The sequence below is a fragment of the Cantharellus anzutake genome, assembly GCF_015039405.1.
Source record: "Cantharellus anzutake strain C23 chromosome Unknown EI90scaffold_153, whole genome shotgun sequence".
In the NCBI taxonomy this organism is placed as follows: Eukaryota; Fungi; Basidiomycota; class Agaricomycetes; order Cantharellales; family Hydnaceae; genus Cantharellus; species Cantharellus anzutake.
The window spans coordinates 115,018-132,335 of record NW_024067103.1 but is presented as its reverse complement, the minus strand read 5'-3'; the positions used below and the strand labels follow the sequence as shown (position 1 = coordinate 132,335).

The window sequence follows — 17,318 nt, the reverse complement described above, 5'->3', positions numbered from 1 at the left end:
GGCTGCAATGCCGCGATTATAATAAAAGGAACGATAGGCAGAAATTTAATCTTTATCCTTTGCTCGATAGCCTCGCCGCTGAGCGATAAAGGGGAGAATTTTTGAACTTACCTTCCCTCAGATACATCTCCTCTACGAGACTGAGGTGAGAGTCACTGTTTTCATCGTCCTCGTCCACACAACATTCATATTCATGTCTTACATATGTCGCGAAATTACGTTTGTAGCCAAAAATTAATCTGATCCTCAGCGCTCAATCGCAGGCAGCACTTAGAGTGCAAGCGCAATGACGAAATAAAACTGCAGACATGTAGTAATATTAACCTGTGGTACTTGGACGGGTCGCAAGTGCAACGTGATATGATGCATACGGGGAGGATTATATATTGCGAAGAATGTCATTCAACTTGCGGTAGATATCTTATCGATAGGCCTATAAATTAGTACTAGTAGTAGGAATTAGCAGTCACTGGCGTTCACAGTTGAGTTGTTCCACGTACTGCATTCGAACTCAGTGAAACCACGACTGGCTGACTGCAGAATAGTGCATACCTTTCGCGAGAGTGTGAAAATGGCTGATGTGGACGTGTTTCACTCAACTTTTGGGTCCGGCAAATTGCATGTACAAGGTCTTGGTGCTAAAGGACTTACAAGAACAAAAGAGTTGAGCGAGCCAATACTCAGCTCCCGGCAGACACGACAGTTTGTTTGCTCCGCGCTGGGTATGCTCATGGTCTTGCTGAACCTCTGGGATATGTTGACTACCAAGCAGATCGCAACGCGTCTGGTTCTAGAGACGCTTCCCTTGGCGGAATGTTTGCACTGTTACGGCTGTCCATGCTCCAGAGGGGCTTCTGAATGATCTCACCCTTCGTAGTCTTGCCAGTTGATCTCAGCTACGAAATAAGGGGCTGGCTATTATTGGTGGATGCGCGTTCGCTGTTATGCAGTTGAGCTGATGTCCATACAATTTAATATGAAATCTATCAACACATGGCCATTGAGCAGCGCTTCGGCAACTCGTGAGGGACCCGTCTGGTTGCTTCGTTCTTACCTTGACAGGTGCAGGGGTTCGCTCCGTCAAGAGATTCCTTTCGGACCCATTCTTTCACAGGTGCGACACAGACTCGTACCCAGTCGGAGTCGATCGTGGACGCGCAATAATATGTAGTTTGCTTTTTTTTTGCGCGGAAAGAGCGAATTGCATGTTACTCCACGACCGACTCCGACTGGGTACGAGTCTGGTTGCGTCAGTTCACTTTGTTGAGATATTCCTTTTGGTTTGATTACATTTGCCTTGATGCCCGGGTGCGGGAGTTTGCTCCTCCTTTTGCCAGATCCATTTCATTCCTGTTAGAGGACTTCCAAAACAGGAGAGTTGAGCGAGCCAATACTCAGCCCCCAGCAGACATGCCGGTTCGTTTGCTCCGCACTGGGTATGCTCATGGTCTTGCTGAACTTTTGGGGCATGTTGACTACCAAGCAGACCGCAACGCGTCTGGTTCTAGAGACGCTTCCCTCGGTGGAATGTTTGCACTGTTACGGCTGTCCATGCTCCAGAAGGGCTTCTGAATGATCTCACCCTTCGTAGTCTTGCCAGTTGATCTCAGCTACGAAATAAGGGGCTAGCTATTATTGGTGGATGCGCGTTCGCTGTTATGCAGTTGAGCTGATGTCCATACAATTTAATATGAAATCTATCAACACATGGCCATTGGGCAGCGCTTCGGCAACTCATGGGAACCACCCATCTGTCTGGCTGCCTCGTTCTTGGGAAGCTTACTGGAGAGTATGCTGTTCCCGAACTTGGAGCAATGTCAGCCGCATATCGCGTGTCAAAGTTGCTCCAACATCAAAGAATGCAGCACACCGACAGGGAGGGGCCAGGGTAGTTAGCATGTACTGAGGTCGGGTTGGGATGCTGAGAGGGAGGACATTGGGTACAATTTGGAACACACATCGAACCGTGTTGGGATGAGTGGCAAACCAGGGCACTTTCCAGGTGCTACAAGTTTGCCTGGGACGGTTTGCATAGCAACGCTTTGAGGACATGAAGCCATGTCTGGCATGGAGGCCTCGGAGATTCATTCAAACGAGAGGATCTTTGGCAATTCGAATTCAATTCACCGTATGCTGCATGAATCGATCTTCGGAAAAATAGTCCGTTCTCATGATGACGCATGCAGAGTGTATAGTGGGAGATGTCCTTATCACTTTCGGCATGCTTTTGAATCTTGATGACATGTTTTCACAGTGGAAAGTTGGTTGGCGTGGACCGAAACACTTCAATAACACTCAGTGAATTCCAGTGCGGCTCGAGGCACATCTATGTACGAGCTGACACTCTCCAGGCCATTCTGAGCCGCATGGATACGTGTAAACATTGTCATCCCCTATCTCTGGACGTGCTTTTCATCAAGAATCTGGACTCGAACTTTCCGCTGTTGACTCCGAACGATCCGGATCTTTGGCCCAACCCGGACGCCAAGTTGAGCTATTTTCGAAATCTCTTCCTCTTTCAGGCCTGCAAACTAAAATTAGACCCATCAGCCATGCATCATAACGCCATTCCACCCGATGACTGCAGGTCGACATCCAGGAGCGTGACGATCTCATGGTGGCAGACCCGTCGATTATTTTGCGAGCCCATCGACTCATGACCGAGCGGGGTGTACTCATGAACTACGATGTGAGCCGATCATTGGATTAATATGTTTCAGCTCAGCCGCAGCAGTCGTCAAGTAACACAGGATGCATACAAGTTATTAGGCTTCCCCAAGAATTTGAGATTGGGCAACACAGCGAGACCAAAGCTAATTTTTATTTCCGAGGACGCCCGGGGTCTTTAGTACTAGAGGCTGGGATCCTGCCTAGCCTGGGGTATAGCCAAGAATTCGCGGCCAAATAGGTTGAAAATGTCGTTACCTGAAAATGACAGCAAGAATGAGAGGCCGTTAGCCAGAGTGTAGCAGATCGATGCAGACTTCGTGGTCAGACCAAAGGAGCCAACACTACCAGGGTGCTCTATACGATTCACTTAAAGGACACAATACAAATTGATCTGCTCAACCGCGACAGTACTGACTAACTCATACTCCACGTTAGCGACGCAGCATGCCTACGGCAAATCATGCCTCTATATTCATCATCGGCGGTGACCACATGTGGGACTGCAATACGCACAGGAGTACTCCAACGCAGAACTTCTTTCATGACAGCGACTAGATAAAGCAGATCTTCGTAATCTTGCATCGTAGGTAATCGATCTGGACGGATTACTCTATCGAGTTCTTCCTGGGTTCGTTGTTGTACTTCTGGATGAGGTGTCATGAGGAAGAAGAAAGTTTCAATTAAGATATGCGCATGAGCCGTCACTGCCAGCTGTGCAAGTAGGAGCTAGTAAGCTCATTCATACCCTGGCGATAATGGCTGGTGTGGTGCCTCCAAAAAGGGCAGAAGTGCACTTGATTATTTCTTCTCCGTCTTCCTCTCCCCGTAGTCTTTTTGTCAATGGGATCCAGAGCGACAGACTACTCACAAATTCATGTTACAGGATATATTTTACTGTACAGGTCCACTTGAGAGTGATGATGACGATACAGGACCTGGAAGGCCCCGCCTTCCCCACAAGCCTCCAGACATTCTTGCCCGCGAAAACCACCGAGGGTTCCACCAAAAAAAAGGAAATATGGCAGATAATCAATCCAGAAGCCTCCTGAGACAGCAAGCCCAAAATTTGCACAACGAGAGCCAAACGAGTCCTTGATGTCCTTTGGCTTGTAGCCACAAGAAATCTCCATTATGGCGCTACCAGTGGCACCCTTGAGACTTTCTCTGAACTTGAAGGGATTGTCCAGCAGCGATAATGCGAACTGTTGAACAATGTGCTCTTGCATAGGGTGATATGTTTTGGATATCTTTGCATTAAGCGCGAAGCTCATGAGCAAAACTTGGGTTCGTAAGGAGCGAGTGGAGAACTTGATGAATATCTCATCGTGTCTGCCATGTGGGGCTCAGGACGAGAAGAATAGACAGTGGATCTATTTTCCAGAAGATCGGGAACAGCTTTAACACTGTCAAGAATGATGGCAGGTCTGCCGAAGGCTGAGATGCAGCATGTCTCTTGAGCAGTCGGTGTACAGTCAATACTTCCTATGCTTGTTCACTCGAAGGGACTATGGTGCACTTACCATGAAGCTTCGACCATTCCATAAAATTTTGATGTCTAAACTTTGGAGGAATTTGCTTCGCATTCCCGAAGAAAAAAAGCTTCAGGAGGGCCAGGCGGAAGTGGGAGACGGTTCCTTCTGAAGGACGTGACGAAGAAACAGGCCCAAGCAATTCCTAGCATGTATGTCCACATGCTGAGCCCGCGGCACATGCTAACGACAATGGTGTTGTTTTAGGATGGCAAAAATGTGTTCCTGCAAAAGTAGCCCGAAAGTGTACTTAAGACGTCGCGTTCTCAGGAAATGCTGCAGCCAGAGAACAGGGCGTGAGGCGTGAGGCGGCAATAACATGGGAAAATGCACATGCACCACCCAATGTCGCCGGCCGGATGGCCGGGTAAGGCTTCCGAATGGCATGTGCTTGCCATAGAATTCGCTTCTAGGGGGACTCTAGCTTAATAGCGTGGAGGTGTTCATCGCCGCAACCGGACATCGCCCTGACCCCTATGTGGCGGGCTTATGGAACTCCTGTGACCACTTATGTACATGGGCCTTGTATAATTTTGGCAGGGCTGACTGATCGGGAACTCTTCCAGGGCTGCGTGAGATTTCCAAGCCGCTTTCGGTCGAACTCAGGTGTTCAAGTTTCAGCTGGCACGTTAGTGCCATGCGACTATCCTGAATCCTTCAGACCACTTCTCACTTGAAATCGAAGAGCACCTGCATCCCGACTTGGGGGCTGAAGGGATCGATGTATGAAGCTAGCGGGTTGATGCCGTGCGAATAATTTGGGCCATAATGATTGCCCGGTAGATCATTCGAGACAACGAAGTTAATATTTCGATTTTGATAGGAGATGATCAAGCTGAAGCATCACGGCATCGAGAGCGAGGCATTCGTATACACCATCAAGGATGCTCCGTTAATAGTATGTTCTGCAAGCTCGCGAACTCCGAATTGCCCTAATATCCTGTCGTTTATTGGATGTGCACCATGAAATCGCTGGTATTGATAATAGTATTATGGGTACGCAAGCAGTCGGGTTCATTATTGTTTGCGCATCTTGTCCCTTCAGCGAAGCACTGTAAAAACGAAAAGAGGTTGATGCTGATGCTGAGCTGCCAGTTGGCTAAGTACTGGAAAACTTGCAATGATGGTCCCACGGAGTTTTGTCAGGACTGAGTATAGGGCCGCTGCCACTCCGCGCAGACCGAAACGAATATACCGCCCCCCGCTCAGCCACCACTGGCAGAGCGAGCATGGATTGAATGGAAGCGATAGTCAACTGGCGGCCACACCCCAACATTGGCATGGGTCATGACGAGAACGAGTAACAACCTTCCTGGGCCCTTAGGTTAGAAGGGATGAAGGCCGTGGAAGAATTATTCCGTACTGTTCACAATAGTGCGGGAGATAGATTGGGGACCAGTGCTGCTCTCCGCAAGTGCGAGCCCAGGAACACCCGAGACCAGAAAATTCACCAAGGATAATGTTCTGTGCAATGAGGGGTGGGAGGCGCAGAAGTGCAAGGCCAAGTCAGGTAGTGCGTGCAGGGGCGTTCGACGGCAGCAATGGTCGTATTCTCCCTGTGAGTCGGGTAAATAAGCGAAAGTCTTGCGGTAGCATTTTTGGCAAGCAAAAACCAGCTGCGGCCCTTCTCAGTGCAATACTAGCATAGACAGTTAACACAGACTGACATAGTTCCCGGAGAGAATTCGAAGTCGAGAGTACGAACGTTCTCGCTCCATCGAATGGGGAGAACCACAGCAATTGGTTGTCGACGCCATCGGATTCCATGATGTATAGACGGGTACATAAGTTGTCACATGCTGGGTTTGTTCCCACCGGCCGATACAGGTCACCTCGAACTGGCCAGGAGCAATAGCGTGCTGGTTTGTGGTCGGTGTGCCAGTTCTGTGCAAGTGCCCTGCATTGATGACTTTCGCCTTCCCACGTAATCCGAAAGCATGTGCTGCTCTTTGGGTTGAGAGTCAAGCTGGGTAGGCAGATGACCAGCCTCTCTTTGTGGGGAAGAAGATAATTCTGGCCACTCTAACGTCTTGGCGGACCAACAGTCGGTCACATGACCGTCTTAACTCCGCGTCTCCTGAGCTTTCTGTTCAAACCACCCCGACAGTTGTGAGGAATAGGCTTGAGAGGGAGGGGGCGAATAAGGTCTACTGGTCCTCAATGGTACCTGCGTCGCCCAGTACTATAAAAGAAGGTGAGAGGGCTTGTTTCGGGAGTTGCCGGACAACAACAAAACGAAAGTCCGCACAAAAGCCCTGTTGAGTCTTGTTCAACTGAATTGAAACAACAAGCGTCGGTCGCCTATTGTCTATTGAAGGACAACAAGAGCGCACTATGGCCATCACCTACAAAGCAAAACTACCATACTGCAACCTCTGTCTTTTCCCCATCATCCTTTACGCTCGTTATCATCGAAGACGACCGACGTAGACGCCGCCGTCGACGATGAAGAACAAGGAAACGCATTCAGACCCTCTCTCGACACCAACAGTCGTACACACCAAACCAACCCAGCGTTCGCCACCAGCACCGACCTACGCTCTTCTCTTCTCTCACTGCTCTCGCAACGATGTCTTCACCCTTCTCATCCCCGCCGTCATCGCGTCCCTCGTCGGTGGTGGTGTACAACCCTTCATGACACATCTCATCGGTCAGGCTTTCAACGCAATGGCCCAGTTCCCAAACGTTTCCCCCACGGATGGTGATAGACATCGTCTGGTTCGAACTATGACGCTTGTAGCTATTGAGCTCGTGTGCCTCGCCGCTGGCTCGCTTATCATAAGCAGTCTTATCAGTGGGCTATGGTTGAGGGTCGGCGAACGCATCGTCATGAGAGTGAGGAACAAAGTTTTCCACGCTGTGGTTCGCAGAGATATCGAATGGTTCGATAAGCTCGGCGTCTCGGAATCCGAGAATACCTCAGACGGCATTGGGGCTGGTGGACTAATGGCTAAATTCGCAAGGTAAGTCATCACAACCTGCGAGCGACTTCACTTGCTGACCCGCGGCGCCACTCGCAATTACAGAGAAACAGAAGATGTCCGGGAGGCCGTCTCTCTTACCTTTGGTCTCACGATTCAAAATGCAGCATCTGCCCTGGCTGCACTCATTCTAGCCTTCAAACAATCGTGGTCCCTTTCCCTTGTAATCCTTTCCGTCATCCCTATTACCATCGTTATTCAGGGTGCTTCCCAAACCCTTTCTGCACCACACTACGACACCGAGCGAAGCGTTACTGCCAGCGTTGCTACTCGTATCACCCGTGCCATCGCATCAATTTCCACTGTCAAGTCGTACAACGCCGCCGGCTATGAAGAGTCGCAGGTCTCAAGTCTTCTCGAGCAGTCGATCAAGGCCTACAAGGCGTGTACGACTGTGTGGGGTGCTTCAAACGGCGCCGTCCAGTTCGTGCTCTTTTCCATGTTTGTTCAGGGTTTCTGGTTTGGCGCCAAGCTCGTTAGGGAAGGCAGGGCATCGGCTGGAACGGTTATGAGTGTCTTCTGGGCTTGCATTGTTCTCCAGGCGAGCTTAGGGACGTGCTTGCCTCTCCTCGTTACTCTCACGAAGGGGAAGACAGCTATGGCCAGTTTACAGGCTGTTATTAATGGGGATGATGATCAAGACGCCGCGAATGTGCATGATTACGACGACGGGACCGTTCCCCCCCCTTACATGGAGGAATTTGAAGTTCCATCAAACTATCCCCAACCAATTCCTGCCTCTGAGGGCCTGCGGCCGACAAGGTGCCTGGGCACTTTCGACATTCATGACCTGACTTTCACGTACGCTTCTCGTCCCGGGAAGCCTGCTCTGTCACTTGCCACTTCTCCCATCCCGTCCATCCATATTGCTGGTAACGACATCACGTTCATCGTTGGCTCGTCGGGCTCTGGCAAGTCAACTATCGCCTCTATCCTTGCTGGGTTGTATCGGCCTGCCAGCGGCGTTGTGATGTTCGATGAAGTTGAAATGGGAAGATTGGACCAGCAGTGGGTCCACGAACGCGTTGGGCTCGTTGGACAAGAGTGTGTATTGTTTGAAGGAAGTATCATGGCTAATGTTGCAATCGGTGTCGCTGGAAGCGGTGAGTTTGTCGGGGATTTGTTGGATTAACTTGGAATGACTAATTTATACTTTTTGACAGGCAAACGCCCAGAAGATGTTCCCGCCGCTGACATTGAGAAAGCTTGTCGAATTGCCTTAATGCACGACTTCATCCTTTCCCTTCCCCGAGGATATTCTACACCTCTGGGACCTTCTGGCCTTGCTCTCTCAGGTGGTCAACGCCAGCGTCTTGCCCTCGCTCGCGCCATTCTCCGCGATCCTGCTGTTCTCATTTTGGACGAGGCCACCTCCGCCCTCGATGCCACTACTCGCTTACTCGTTTTCGAGGCAGTCAGGCAGGAACGTAAACGAAGAACCACTGTCGTCGTTACTCACGATTTGAGTATGCTACGCCCTTCCGATTACGTGTATGTCATGAAAGATGGACGCTGCGTCGAGGAAGGCTTCCGGGAAGACCTCGTAGGCGTCACGGGGTGTCCTTGTGGAGGCGGCAATTACACCGGTCCCCGACAGAAAGGATGCAAAGGAGAGTGGGACGACGTGGGCGGGTGCGGCAGAGGCGAGTTTCGCGCCATGCTGGAGAGACAGATGGGCATGGGTGGTTCACTTCCCCCCGTTGAACTTGTCGACCAAACACATGAATCCGTTGCAGCTGTCGAGCGTGCCATGTCCCCCGCCCACATGCCAGCTGCTTCTACAACCGACAAGCGCGTTTCGAAAAGAGCTAGCATTTGGACAAAGAGTGTTATTGCGCCTTGGGAGGTTGATGCGATTAGGGATATAGTGGGAAGCGGCAGCAATACGGCGAGAGCCATGGCGATGCCTCATCCAAAGAACCATCTCAGCCCGTACAAGCTCCGAGGAAGGTACGAGAGTGTTGCTCCTCCTTCGGCCTACAAGGGCGTCAAGGGAGTGGATGAGGCGACGAACACACATTATAGACCTTCGAGCATGGCGTCGGCTTTTGTTGTCGGAGGTGCACACGGGAAGAGCGCAAGTGTGACTAGTTTACCGAGTCCAGCGGCCGATGATCTTTCGTTTCCCCGTCCGAAGGCTTTGGATCTCGTCCGGAGGAGTATGACATTTGAACCTGTCGGGTGGGCGCCCGATTCTCCTGTTATGGTTTCTTTCCGCCAGAGAAGGGATAGTGCATTCGAGCGGACCAGTATGGAGGACGAGGAAGAAAAGAGTTTCGAGGGTTTCAAGGAGGCGATGGAGAAGAGCGGGTTGCAGGCCGTTTCCGGACGAAGACATGCCCCGCAGGTGATTGATGTTATTGTCCCTCAAGCCGCTGAGGATCCTACGCCAGAGCAGCTTCCTTCTGTGTTTGTTTTGACTGCCTCGTTCTGGTCCACCATCCCCGACAAGTTTTCCACCATCCTCGGTCTTATTTTTGCCCTCATCAACGGTGCCCTTACACCCATCTTCTCCTTCTTGTTGGCTCGCCTCCTTGCCCAGATTGGGCTTGGGAATGAGGCCGATGCGAAGACAACAAACCTTTATGGGTTGCTCGTGCTTATTGCGGCTCTCACGTATGGTGCAGCGAATGGGCTACAGTTCTACCTCCTTGAGATGTCTGCTATGCGATGGATTGCTTATCTCCGGCTCCGCGCGCTCTCCGCATTGCTCAAGCAGGATAAGGCATATTTCGACGAAGAAAAGAACAGTCCCGAACGACTTGTCTCCATTCTTGTGACGGATGGCGATGATGCAAGGACACTTATTGCTAGCGTTGCAGGTCCTTTCGTCGTTGTAATCGTCATGCTGACCGTTGGACTTCTTTGGGCTATGGTTCGAGGGTGGCAACTCACTCTCGTCGGACTTGCGATTGTACCAGTCTTTGGAGGCGCCATGATTCTTCAGAGTCACATCTCCACTCAGTACGAAGCTCGTAACAAGATTGCTCGTGATGAAGTTGCAAGGAGATATTATGAAGCCGTTGCGAGCATTCGTGCGATTCGTGCTATGGCACTCGAGAACGTATTTGAGAGATACTTCGAGAATTCGGTGAATGGTGCGATGGAAGCTGGTGTGGAAGGAAGTTTTGTAGCGGGACTTGGATTCGGTGTTGCGCAGGCGTTGATTTACCTCGCCGAGGCGTTGTTGTTTTATGTGGGAGCCGTGTTCATGAGTCGGGGGACGTATTCCTACCTCAAGCTTGTTCAGGTGTTGAACTTGGTGGTGTTCTCGGTGGCAATTGCGTCGCAGATGCTTACTTTTGGTATGTATTTTCTTGCAGCACCCTTCTAGCTCGCAGGAGGCTGATTTGTACTGCCATAGTCCCGAAAATCGCGAAGGCTAAGCAAGCTGCGATCGATCTCGGCAAGGTCCTCTCTCTCGGCACTCAAACAACGGAGTCGCGTGGTTCCCAACGCTTCCCCATCGAGGGCGAGATTGCCTTCCATGATGTTTACTTCAATTACCCTCAACGTCCTGACGTTCCTATCCTCCGTGGACTTTCTGGTGTCATTCAACGTGACGAATGCGTGGCCGTTGTCGGTGCTTCTGGTTCTGGAAAATCTACTACCGCTGCCCTCCTTCAAAGGCTTTATGAGCCTGACGCTGGGCGCATCACCATCGGAGGCTTCAACATCGCTGACACGAATGTCAAATGGCTCCGCCAACACGTTGCCATCGTCAGTCAGACTGCTCAGCTTTTCGACGCCACAATTGCAGAGAATATTGCATACGGCTGGGACTCAGAGAACATTCCGTTCGAGCTAGTGGAGCGTGCCGCCCGGGATGCCCATATTCATGACTTCATCATGTCCCTTCCCAGCGGTTACGATACTGTCATTGGGGAGAATGCATCTCTTATCTCGGGCGGTCAGGCTCAACGTCTATCGATCGCTCGTGCCTTATTTAATGGTCGTGCGAACGTTATGATCTTCGATGAGTGCACTTCTGCCCTGGACCCTGCTAATTCCGAAGCTGTGATGAACACCATCATGGAGATCAAGAAAGGTCGGACTTGCATCCTTATCACGCATAAGGATAGCGTGATGAAGAGGTGTGATAGAATACTTGTCCTTGATGGGGGGTTGATCGTCGAAGAAGGGCCATATGAGGCTCTCATGAAGAGACGTGGGAGGTTCTTCCAGCTTGCAAGCGCTGGGGAGCGGGCGGACGTGGAGTGATCCTTCATTTTCTTTGGTCTGAACCTTTTTGATTTTCGAACACAGTCCTTTGCATTCGGACTCCAAAGTAGATCTTTCGTTCTGTAATCTTTGTTTCGCGCCACATTATCACTTTCCTTTCGTTTGTTGTGCCTTTCAGCTTTCCTTTATCTTTTCTCTGTGCTCATTTAACCTGCATTTGTAATCTCCTACACCGCAAGCATGTACGTATTGGTTCGCACATTACACCCTTAGGCACTGTATTTTTATTCGTTATGAAACTAATAAATGGTTTTGACATTGGGGAAAGCTCATGGAGGCTGGAGGGAAAGGCTGAGGTGGTTCATCCAAGAATTGTTACAAACATGCATACAGGTAGGCAGGTTACCAGCCTCTAAGCATACAGGGCGAGTGAGAGCGTCCCAATATCGGTGCTGGAGCAAGCGGAAACCTTTGTATCAACGTTTCAAGGTGATGATGGACTGTTTCAGAACGCCCGCGCGTTCTTAAATCCTCGAATAGCCTGCCGGCACTGCCAACCTGCCAGAGTAAATTTTAAGTCCTGACTTGTCTATTTGCTTCCGTGGTTGTTTTGACCAAGTTTGTTTGTTCAGTTCGCCCTTGAGCGGATAACTACTTGCCCTCGGCAGACGCCTGTAACTACTGGTGTTCCTCGGAGTAACCTGGCGAGCGCCAGATATGACTGACCTGTTGGGGCGCTACGGCGTTCTGCGGTTGTTGTCTAACAAGACCAGAAAGCCCGTCACCTCATTCCCCGTCGATTCGGACGTCCTCACTTTTGGACGCGACACAACATGCGACGTTCGAATGTACTTTACATTCGTCTCTCCCCTTCACGCCAAACTCGTGTTTGAGAGCGGCCAGGTGAATTTTAAGGTTTGCAGTGATTGAAATGTTGGACAATACTAAACTTCGGGTCCGGGATCCCATATCTGTGTAGGCCTTTCTCAGTGTGATGGGTATGCAGGGCATTGTGGTGAATGGAAGTGTGGTCATGCCTTCGTCGCGCAGTGGAGAACCGATCATCTTACCGCTTCAGGACCAAGCGGAATTCACGATTCACAACAAAACATTTAGGTTCGAATACCCTTCCGATTCTGCCCACCCATTTCGCGTAGAGGTAGTGGCTTTTTGGTGCTCAATTTTGTTTCTACCTTTCTGAGGTTTTCTCATCAGACCCCACCTCGTAAATCACGCAAGTCATTACGAATGTCGATGATAAATGCTGCACGAGTTGTCTCCCCTGACATGAAGGTCTCCCCCCTCTCTCCTTCCCTCGAAGTCCTCCAAAGTCCAATCAAGCCATATGGGGATGTAAAGTCTTCTGCCGAACGCGATTTGGAAGTTATCCTTGCTGAAGGAGACGACGTTACTGTTTCGAAACAAGGGAATGACCTCGTGATCGTCGAGTCCATAGGAGATCCGGACCATGATAAAGAAACGGAAGACTTTAGGTCGTCTAGTATGGACTTCATTCGCCCTCAAAGGGAACAGAGTTTTGCCATGGAAGTGAGTTTGTCATTTATCATCAAGTCTGAAATAGAAATGAGTATTGAACTGAATAGACTCCCCGAACTCCCACAAGACCGAAGACACCAACTTCCACCATTTCTACGCTCCACAAAGCTGTACTCGTTCGCAACTCCCGTCTTGCTATGATAGATCGCGAGGATGAAGAGGAGGTTTTCAAGGCCGTCAGCCCTGAGCGGAACAGTCCACCGGAAGAAGAAGAGGCGGAAGAACTTGACGAGCTTGAGCAGGATTCACTCGAGGAGGAAGGCAATCCCGTTGAACAAACCAAGAACGTGAATGACGCCTCGTATCCTGAGAACGAAGAGGATGAGCCAATCGATCAGTCTTTGGTTGGGGAAGGCCAGGACCATGAGTATCACGAGGCCCCTCTAGGCTGTTCGACATCCGCACGCCCATCACTTCTCCGAGCCAGTCTCGGCGCCATCGGCAACGTTCTGGCCGCCCCCTTCTCAATAACATGGGATGCCAGCGAAAGCGAACCTGCAGAACAACCTCAAGTTGTCGCCCATCGCGACGCATCTGGTGTAGTCGCTCCAGAAGAAAAACAGGACGAGACCCCTGGCTCTTTGCTGGATCACTCAATGGAAAACGTTGAAGATGAGGAGTATCCTCCCGTTACGGAATCTGAAACGGAACCCCCGAATCATTTGGACGAATCCGACCTCCATTCCCCTTCACCTGCCTCCCAGATAGGCTTTCCTTCTCCCTCAAAGGCACCCCTTTCCCCCACCAAACCCCGTTCACAGTCCCTAGAGACGGGCATTTCCGAAACCACCCTCCTTGCTCGTCGGAACCGCAATAGTGCATTCGGACTTCCTGAGCGTTGGATCAGAAATGCCGCGCCAGAGCCCAATGAGAGACCCGAAGAGTCTAATCTCCCGGACAACACACCGATCCAGGTGAGTATTTTGATGTCTTTTACCCTGGACTTTCACTAACGTCGTTTCAGCCTGCGACCTTCTCTACGCCTGTCAAAGTTGCCTCTTTCACCGCCCCATTCACCGCCATCCCCTCTTCTACCCCGCTCAACAGTCAGCCTTCACAGACTCCAACTTTGGAAAGTCTTCGCAAGCAAGCTCAGAAGTTTGAGATTGACAATGCGAATCGTGCTACTCGCCTCAGTTTTGGTCATACGCCAACGTTGCTCCGATTCCAAAGCCCATCGAAACAGTACGCTGAGGCGCGGAGGCTCCTCAATATAGATGGTCACGAATACCCAGAGGAGTCAGCAGAGGATGCTTCAAGTACTTCCGAAAGTGCCTCCGACACAAGTGCAAGCCCAGTAATCGCCGCCCTCAGCACGATGGATGCATCAGGGTTAGCCACTCCCACTCGTCACCACAGTCAGCCGTCGTCCCAACTCGCACCAAAGACTCCCTCGTTCGCTGGGTTCAGGAGCTTGTTCGCTCCGGTTTCCAGGGAAGCTGCCACACCATCGTATCAAGGGATGCGCAAGATGTTCCAAATTGAAAATCCACAAGCTGTCCCACCTACCCCTAGTTTTGCGGGCATGAATGATATGTTCACACAGGTGGAAGTGGCGGAAATTGAGGACATTGTCCAAGGTATACCCTTCGTCTTCACGTTATTGAAGTGTCAATAACCGTTGATCACAGCACCCAATATGGATACCCAAAGAGAAGTATCGCGAGTGCGGTCAGTCACTCCGGGTATCACCAGGAAAACACGATCCTCGAAACGGGTCCAAGAATCCGTAGAGTCAGTTCGATCTTCTACGACTCCAGATCAGGATGATGGGGAGACACTGGCGAATGAGAGGGCTGACACTATTCCCACTGTTGTACGTCCTTTATATAGCGAGATTTTTACGCTGCACTTCAATATGCTTATCTGGTTAGGTCGAACGTGTTACACCCACAACTACTAATACTCGTCGCTCCTCTCGCACGCGATCGGCCGAGCCAATTCCGTCCTCTTCTCGTACTAGAACCCGTTCATCTAACAAACAAGCCATTGAGGGTATTCCTCGGCAGCCAACACCCGAAATCCCCCGCGTGTTTTCTGACGTCCTGTTGGCATCAGCCCAGTCGCAGGAAGGTGCTGGTTCTAAGCGAAAGAAGTCTCCTGTTGACGTTGGACCGGCCAAACCTGCCCGAGTGGGCAGGAAAGTGCAGTCGAACCCTAGTCTTGTGACCCCCGAAGTCGTAATTGTCACGCCATCAATCGCACGCATACCGTCTACTGGTCGTCAAACCAGAGCTTTTGCGGAGTCACCCACAGCAAAAAAGTCCCAACCTGTTGCCAAACCGGTCGGATCCCGCGTCAGCAGGCGTACAAAGCGAACGACTCCTGTTGTGAAGGAGGAATCGGAAGATGAAGCGACGGGTGAGGCGGAGGAGGCTGCCTCAAACGAGGTTACGACCTCTGATCGGAGAGCGCGCGGTCGCCTAACTCCCTCGGCAGGAGAGCCAAGGCAAACCCGAAGTGGAACAAAGAAGTCCCCTTCGGGAGCCGTCGACAAGGAGAACGAAGGCATGGGATCTGGTGAAGGAGGTAAGGAGGGACAGGGTGAAGAGGACGATGCTCCAAAGAATGTCCGAACTACAAGACAAATGCTTGCAAGGAAAACTACAACCGCTAGAGGTGCTGGCAGGGGTACAATTACTCCGAGCAGCCAGCTGCCTCGGTCTGCCCAACCTGCACGTCGAACCCGCTCCGCTAAAAAATGAGCACTTGCTGTCTTTTTATTCGTGTGTATCATATATACTTAGTATTCTCCTCCTATTGACAGGGCATTGTACAATTGTATCTAAATCGGCGTCAGACTTTGGGACTTATTATCGTAACATAATGCATGCATGCCCTAGATGAGAGCAGTATACATATATTTGGAACCCTTCCCACCAAACCTACTCCGATGTCCTCACTATTGCATGCTAGCGATTGTCAATAACCAAATCGACCATGGATCCTTGTCAGGATCTCGAGAAAGTTCGGTTCTAATTCAGGAGTGATGTGACCATGGCGGATAAAAAAGTCTATTAGGACTATAAACTAAATGAGCGACTCGTTAAGCTGGGTGAGTGACCAATATACCCAAAGCGCAGTTTGGCTTGAACAAGCCGTTCCCAAGCCGGTCTAGAACATGGTCTATTGAAAGAAGCTAATAAAGTCGCCTTACATCTATGCACACCTGACATCAGGAGCTGGACTCACCTCGAAATGCTCCACTTCACCATCTGAAGGCTTCGGTTCTGGCGCATTTACACCTGCTGGCACAACCAAATCGTAGACATATTGCACCTCTGGTTGAAGCCATCCATTGGATGTTCTGGCGGGAGTGAAATCAAATATAGGTGCAATGACTGTCGAGCCACTGACTGGTAGAAATAGGATATTGCACCAGCAGCTCGGACGTATTCACGGACAAAATTTTCCTCAAGTGAGGCCTCTTCCAAGCACTCTTTTACGAGCGCCTCAGTTGGAGTCAACCCATACGGTATTCCACCGGCAGCGGAGTTGTCTAGGTACCCTGGCCAGCTAATTTACCCTGTCAGTAGCGAGGCAACGACTTCACATGTGATTGCCGACGTTTGTTTTGTTTTCGCCCTGGTTGGAACCCATATTTTTTGCTCCCCTTCTAAGTACATTGTCATATGACAACCCTAGGGTTTGAGTATCGACAGAGGACTTAACTTTGTTAACAGAGGGGACGGCCTTGCTCTGACTCACATGCGTCACGAGCCCGAAGATAGTGCAGCAAGTACGCTCAAGAACAAACGCGATATCTACATTAAATCTCCTTTTGAATGGGTTGTAGTAGATTGGATAAAGCTCGTTCCTCCAGAGCCTTCCGCCGATGATGTCGCTGAAGAACCCACTTCTGTGCCACATTTCACATAGCGTAGCAAGCGCTACGTTGCGCTTTTCGAATGAGTCAAGCTCAGAAACAAAACGAACGCCGGATTCTAGTACAAGCGCCACTCAGAAGTACTCGATGAATCCGAGGGTCTATCAAAGCACAGGTACCTGACACGTCGAATACAGCTTTCCCTGTCTCCAGAAAGGTGCGAAATACGGGAGCTCGAATCCATCCAATAATGATCTCGACGCCCTCTGGTGGAGTGACGTAGAATGGGACAAGGATTTCAGTGGTTCCTCGCACACTGAAATTGTCGCAATGCTCAACAATAGGTAAAAGCGATTTTGGATCCATTTCTAACTCAACCAATCGGCTCTATCATGTATTAGCAACTGGCGAGTGCGGCTTGTTGGAGCAAAGCCAAAGTACCCCGCGAGAAGCCAGAGGCAAATTCGGCACAAGCGACTCGTCAGACCACGTGACGTGAGATCGCTGTTTGCCGCCAGCGCTGTTTCTCACATCGACGGACAGTTGACATTGGCAGCGCTCACACCTCGAGCC

General features: G+C 50.6%; 5 protein-coding genes across 5 annotated transcripts; 2 read left to right on the top strand and 3 right to left on the bottom strand.

Moving 5' to 3' along the window:
• Nucleotides 1–3,138: 3,138 nt before the first annotated feature.
• Nucleotides 3,139–3,351, bottom strand: EI90DRAFT_2851100 (cytochrome P450; the record flags this gene model as incomplete). The annotated part of the gene is made up of 1 exon (XM_039053748.1): nucleotides 3,139–3,351. A coding segment is annotated over one exon (213 nt), but the record flags the coding sequence as incomplete, so codon positions are not given.
• An 85-nt stretch (nucleotides 3,352–3,436) lies between these two features.
• On the bottom strand, nucleotides 3,437–4,195 carry EI90DRAFT_469008 (uncharacterized protein). The gene is made up of 2 exons (XM_039067665.1): nucleotides 4,191–4,195; nucleotides 3,437–4,122 (listed from the first exon to the last, which is right to left on the bottom strand). Exon 2 carries the CDS (start codon nucleotides 3,939–3,941, stop codon nucleotides 3,543–3,545), a length of 399 nt encoding a protein of 132 aa, XP_038908541.1. The 5' UTR covers nucleotides 3,942–4,122; nucleotides 4,191–4,195; the 3' UTR covers nucleotides 3,437–3,542.
• Nucleotides 4,196–6,285: 2,090 nt separating this feature from the next.
• On the top strand, nucleotides 6,286–11,637 carry EI90DRAFT_3294298 (P-loop containing nucleoside triphosphate hydrolase protein). The gene is made up of 4 exons (XM_039067421.1): nucleotides 6,286–7,162; nucleotides 7,226–8,283; nucleotides 8,344–10,485; nucleotides 10,545–11,637. The coding sequence occupies exons 1-4, from the start codon at nucleotides 6,645–6,647 to the stop codon at nucleotides 11,399–11,401; spliced, it is 4,575 nt and encodes a 1,524-aa protein (XP_038908540.1). The 5' UTR covers nucleotides 6,286–6,644; the 3' UTR covers nucleotides 11,402–11,637.
• Nucleotides 11,638–11,717: 80 nt separating this feature from the next.
• EI90DRAFT_469122 (uncharacterized protein) lies at nucleotides 11,718–14,055 on the top strand. Its single transcript, XM_039067666.1, has 6 exons — nucleotides 11,718–11,755; nucleotides 11,787–12,265; nucleotides 12,342–12,521; nucleotides 12,578–12,910; nucleotides 12,967–12,994; nucleotides 13,142–14,055. The coding sequence occupies exons 2-6, from the start codon at nucleotides 12,080–12,082 to the stop codon at nucleotides 13,870–13,872; spliced, it is 1,458 nt and encodes a 485-aa protein (XP_038908539.1). The 5' UTR covers nucleotides 11,718–11,755; nucleotides 11,787–12,079; the 3' UTR covers nucleotides 13,873–14,055.
• A 1,575-nt stretch (nucleotides 14,056–15,630) lies between these two features.
• On the bottom strand, nucleotides 15,631–17,240 carry EI90DRAFT_2980312 (NUDIX hydrolase domain-like protein). The gene is made up of 7 exons (XM_039055981.1): nucleotides 16,925–17,240; nucleotides 16,628–16,863; nucleotides 16,487–16,560; nucleotides 16,277–16,435; nucleotides 16,112–16,226; nucleotides 15,992–16,058; nucleotides 15,631–15,942 (listed from the first exon to the last, which is right to left on the bottom strand). Exons 1-7 carry the CDS (start codon nucleotides 17,109–17,111, stop codon nucleotides 15,842–15,844), a joined length of 939 nt encoding a protein of 312 aa, XP_038908538.1. The 5' UTR covers nucleotides 17,112–17,240; the 3' UTR covers nucleotides 15,631–15,841.
• Nucleotides 17,241–17,318: the final 78 nt, after the last annotated feature.

Excerpts from the sequence above, each read along its gene's own strand:
- EI90DRAFT_469008 (XM_039067665.1), bottom strand. The coding sequence starts at position 3,941 with ATGAGCTTCGCGCTTAATGCAAAGATATCCAAAACATATCACCCTATG.
- EI90DRAFT_3294298 (XM_039067421.1), top strand. The coding sequence starts at position 6,645 with ATGAAGAACAAGGAAACGCATTCAGACCCTCTCTCGACACCAACAGTC. Across the intron at positions 8,284-8,343 it reads AATCGGTGTCGCTGGAAGCG|GCAAACGCCCAGAAGATGTT; the intron begins GTGAGTTTGTCG and ends ACTTTTTGACAG. Across the intron at positions 10,486-10,544 it reads GTCGCAGATGCTTACTTTTG|TCCCGAAAATCGCGAAGGCT; the intron begins GTATGTATTTTC and ends GTACTGCCATAG.
- EI90DRAFT_469122 (XM_039067666.1), top strand. The coding sequence starts at position 12,080 with ATGACTGACCTGTTGGGGCGCTACGGCGTTCTGCGGTTGTTGTCTAAC. Across the intron at positions 12,522-12,577 it reads CCCACCCATTTCGCGTAGAG|ACCCCACCTCGTAAATCACG; the intron begins GTAGTGGCTTTT and ends TTTTCTCATCAG. Across the intron at positions 12,995-13,141 it reads AACTCCCACAAGACCGAAGA|AACTTGACGAGCTTGAGCAG; the intron begins CACCAACTTCCA and ends AAGAGGCGGAAG.
- EI90DRAFT_2980312 (XM_039055981.1), bottom strand. The coding sequence starts at position 17,111 with ATGGATCCAAAATCGCTTTTACCTATTGTTGAGCATTGCGACAATTTC. Across the intron at positions 16,864-16,924 it reads AGCTGTATTCGACGTGTCAG|AATCCGGCGTTCGTTTTGTT; the intron begins GTACCTGTGCTT and ends CGCTTGTACTAG. Across the intron at positions 16,059-16,111 it reads GTGAAGTGGAGCATTTCGAG|CTTCTTTCAATAGACCATGT; the intron begins GTGAGTCCAGCT and ends CGACTTTATTAG.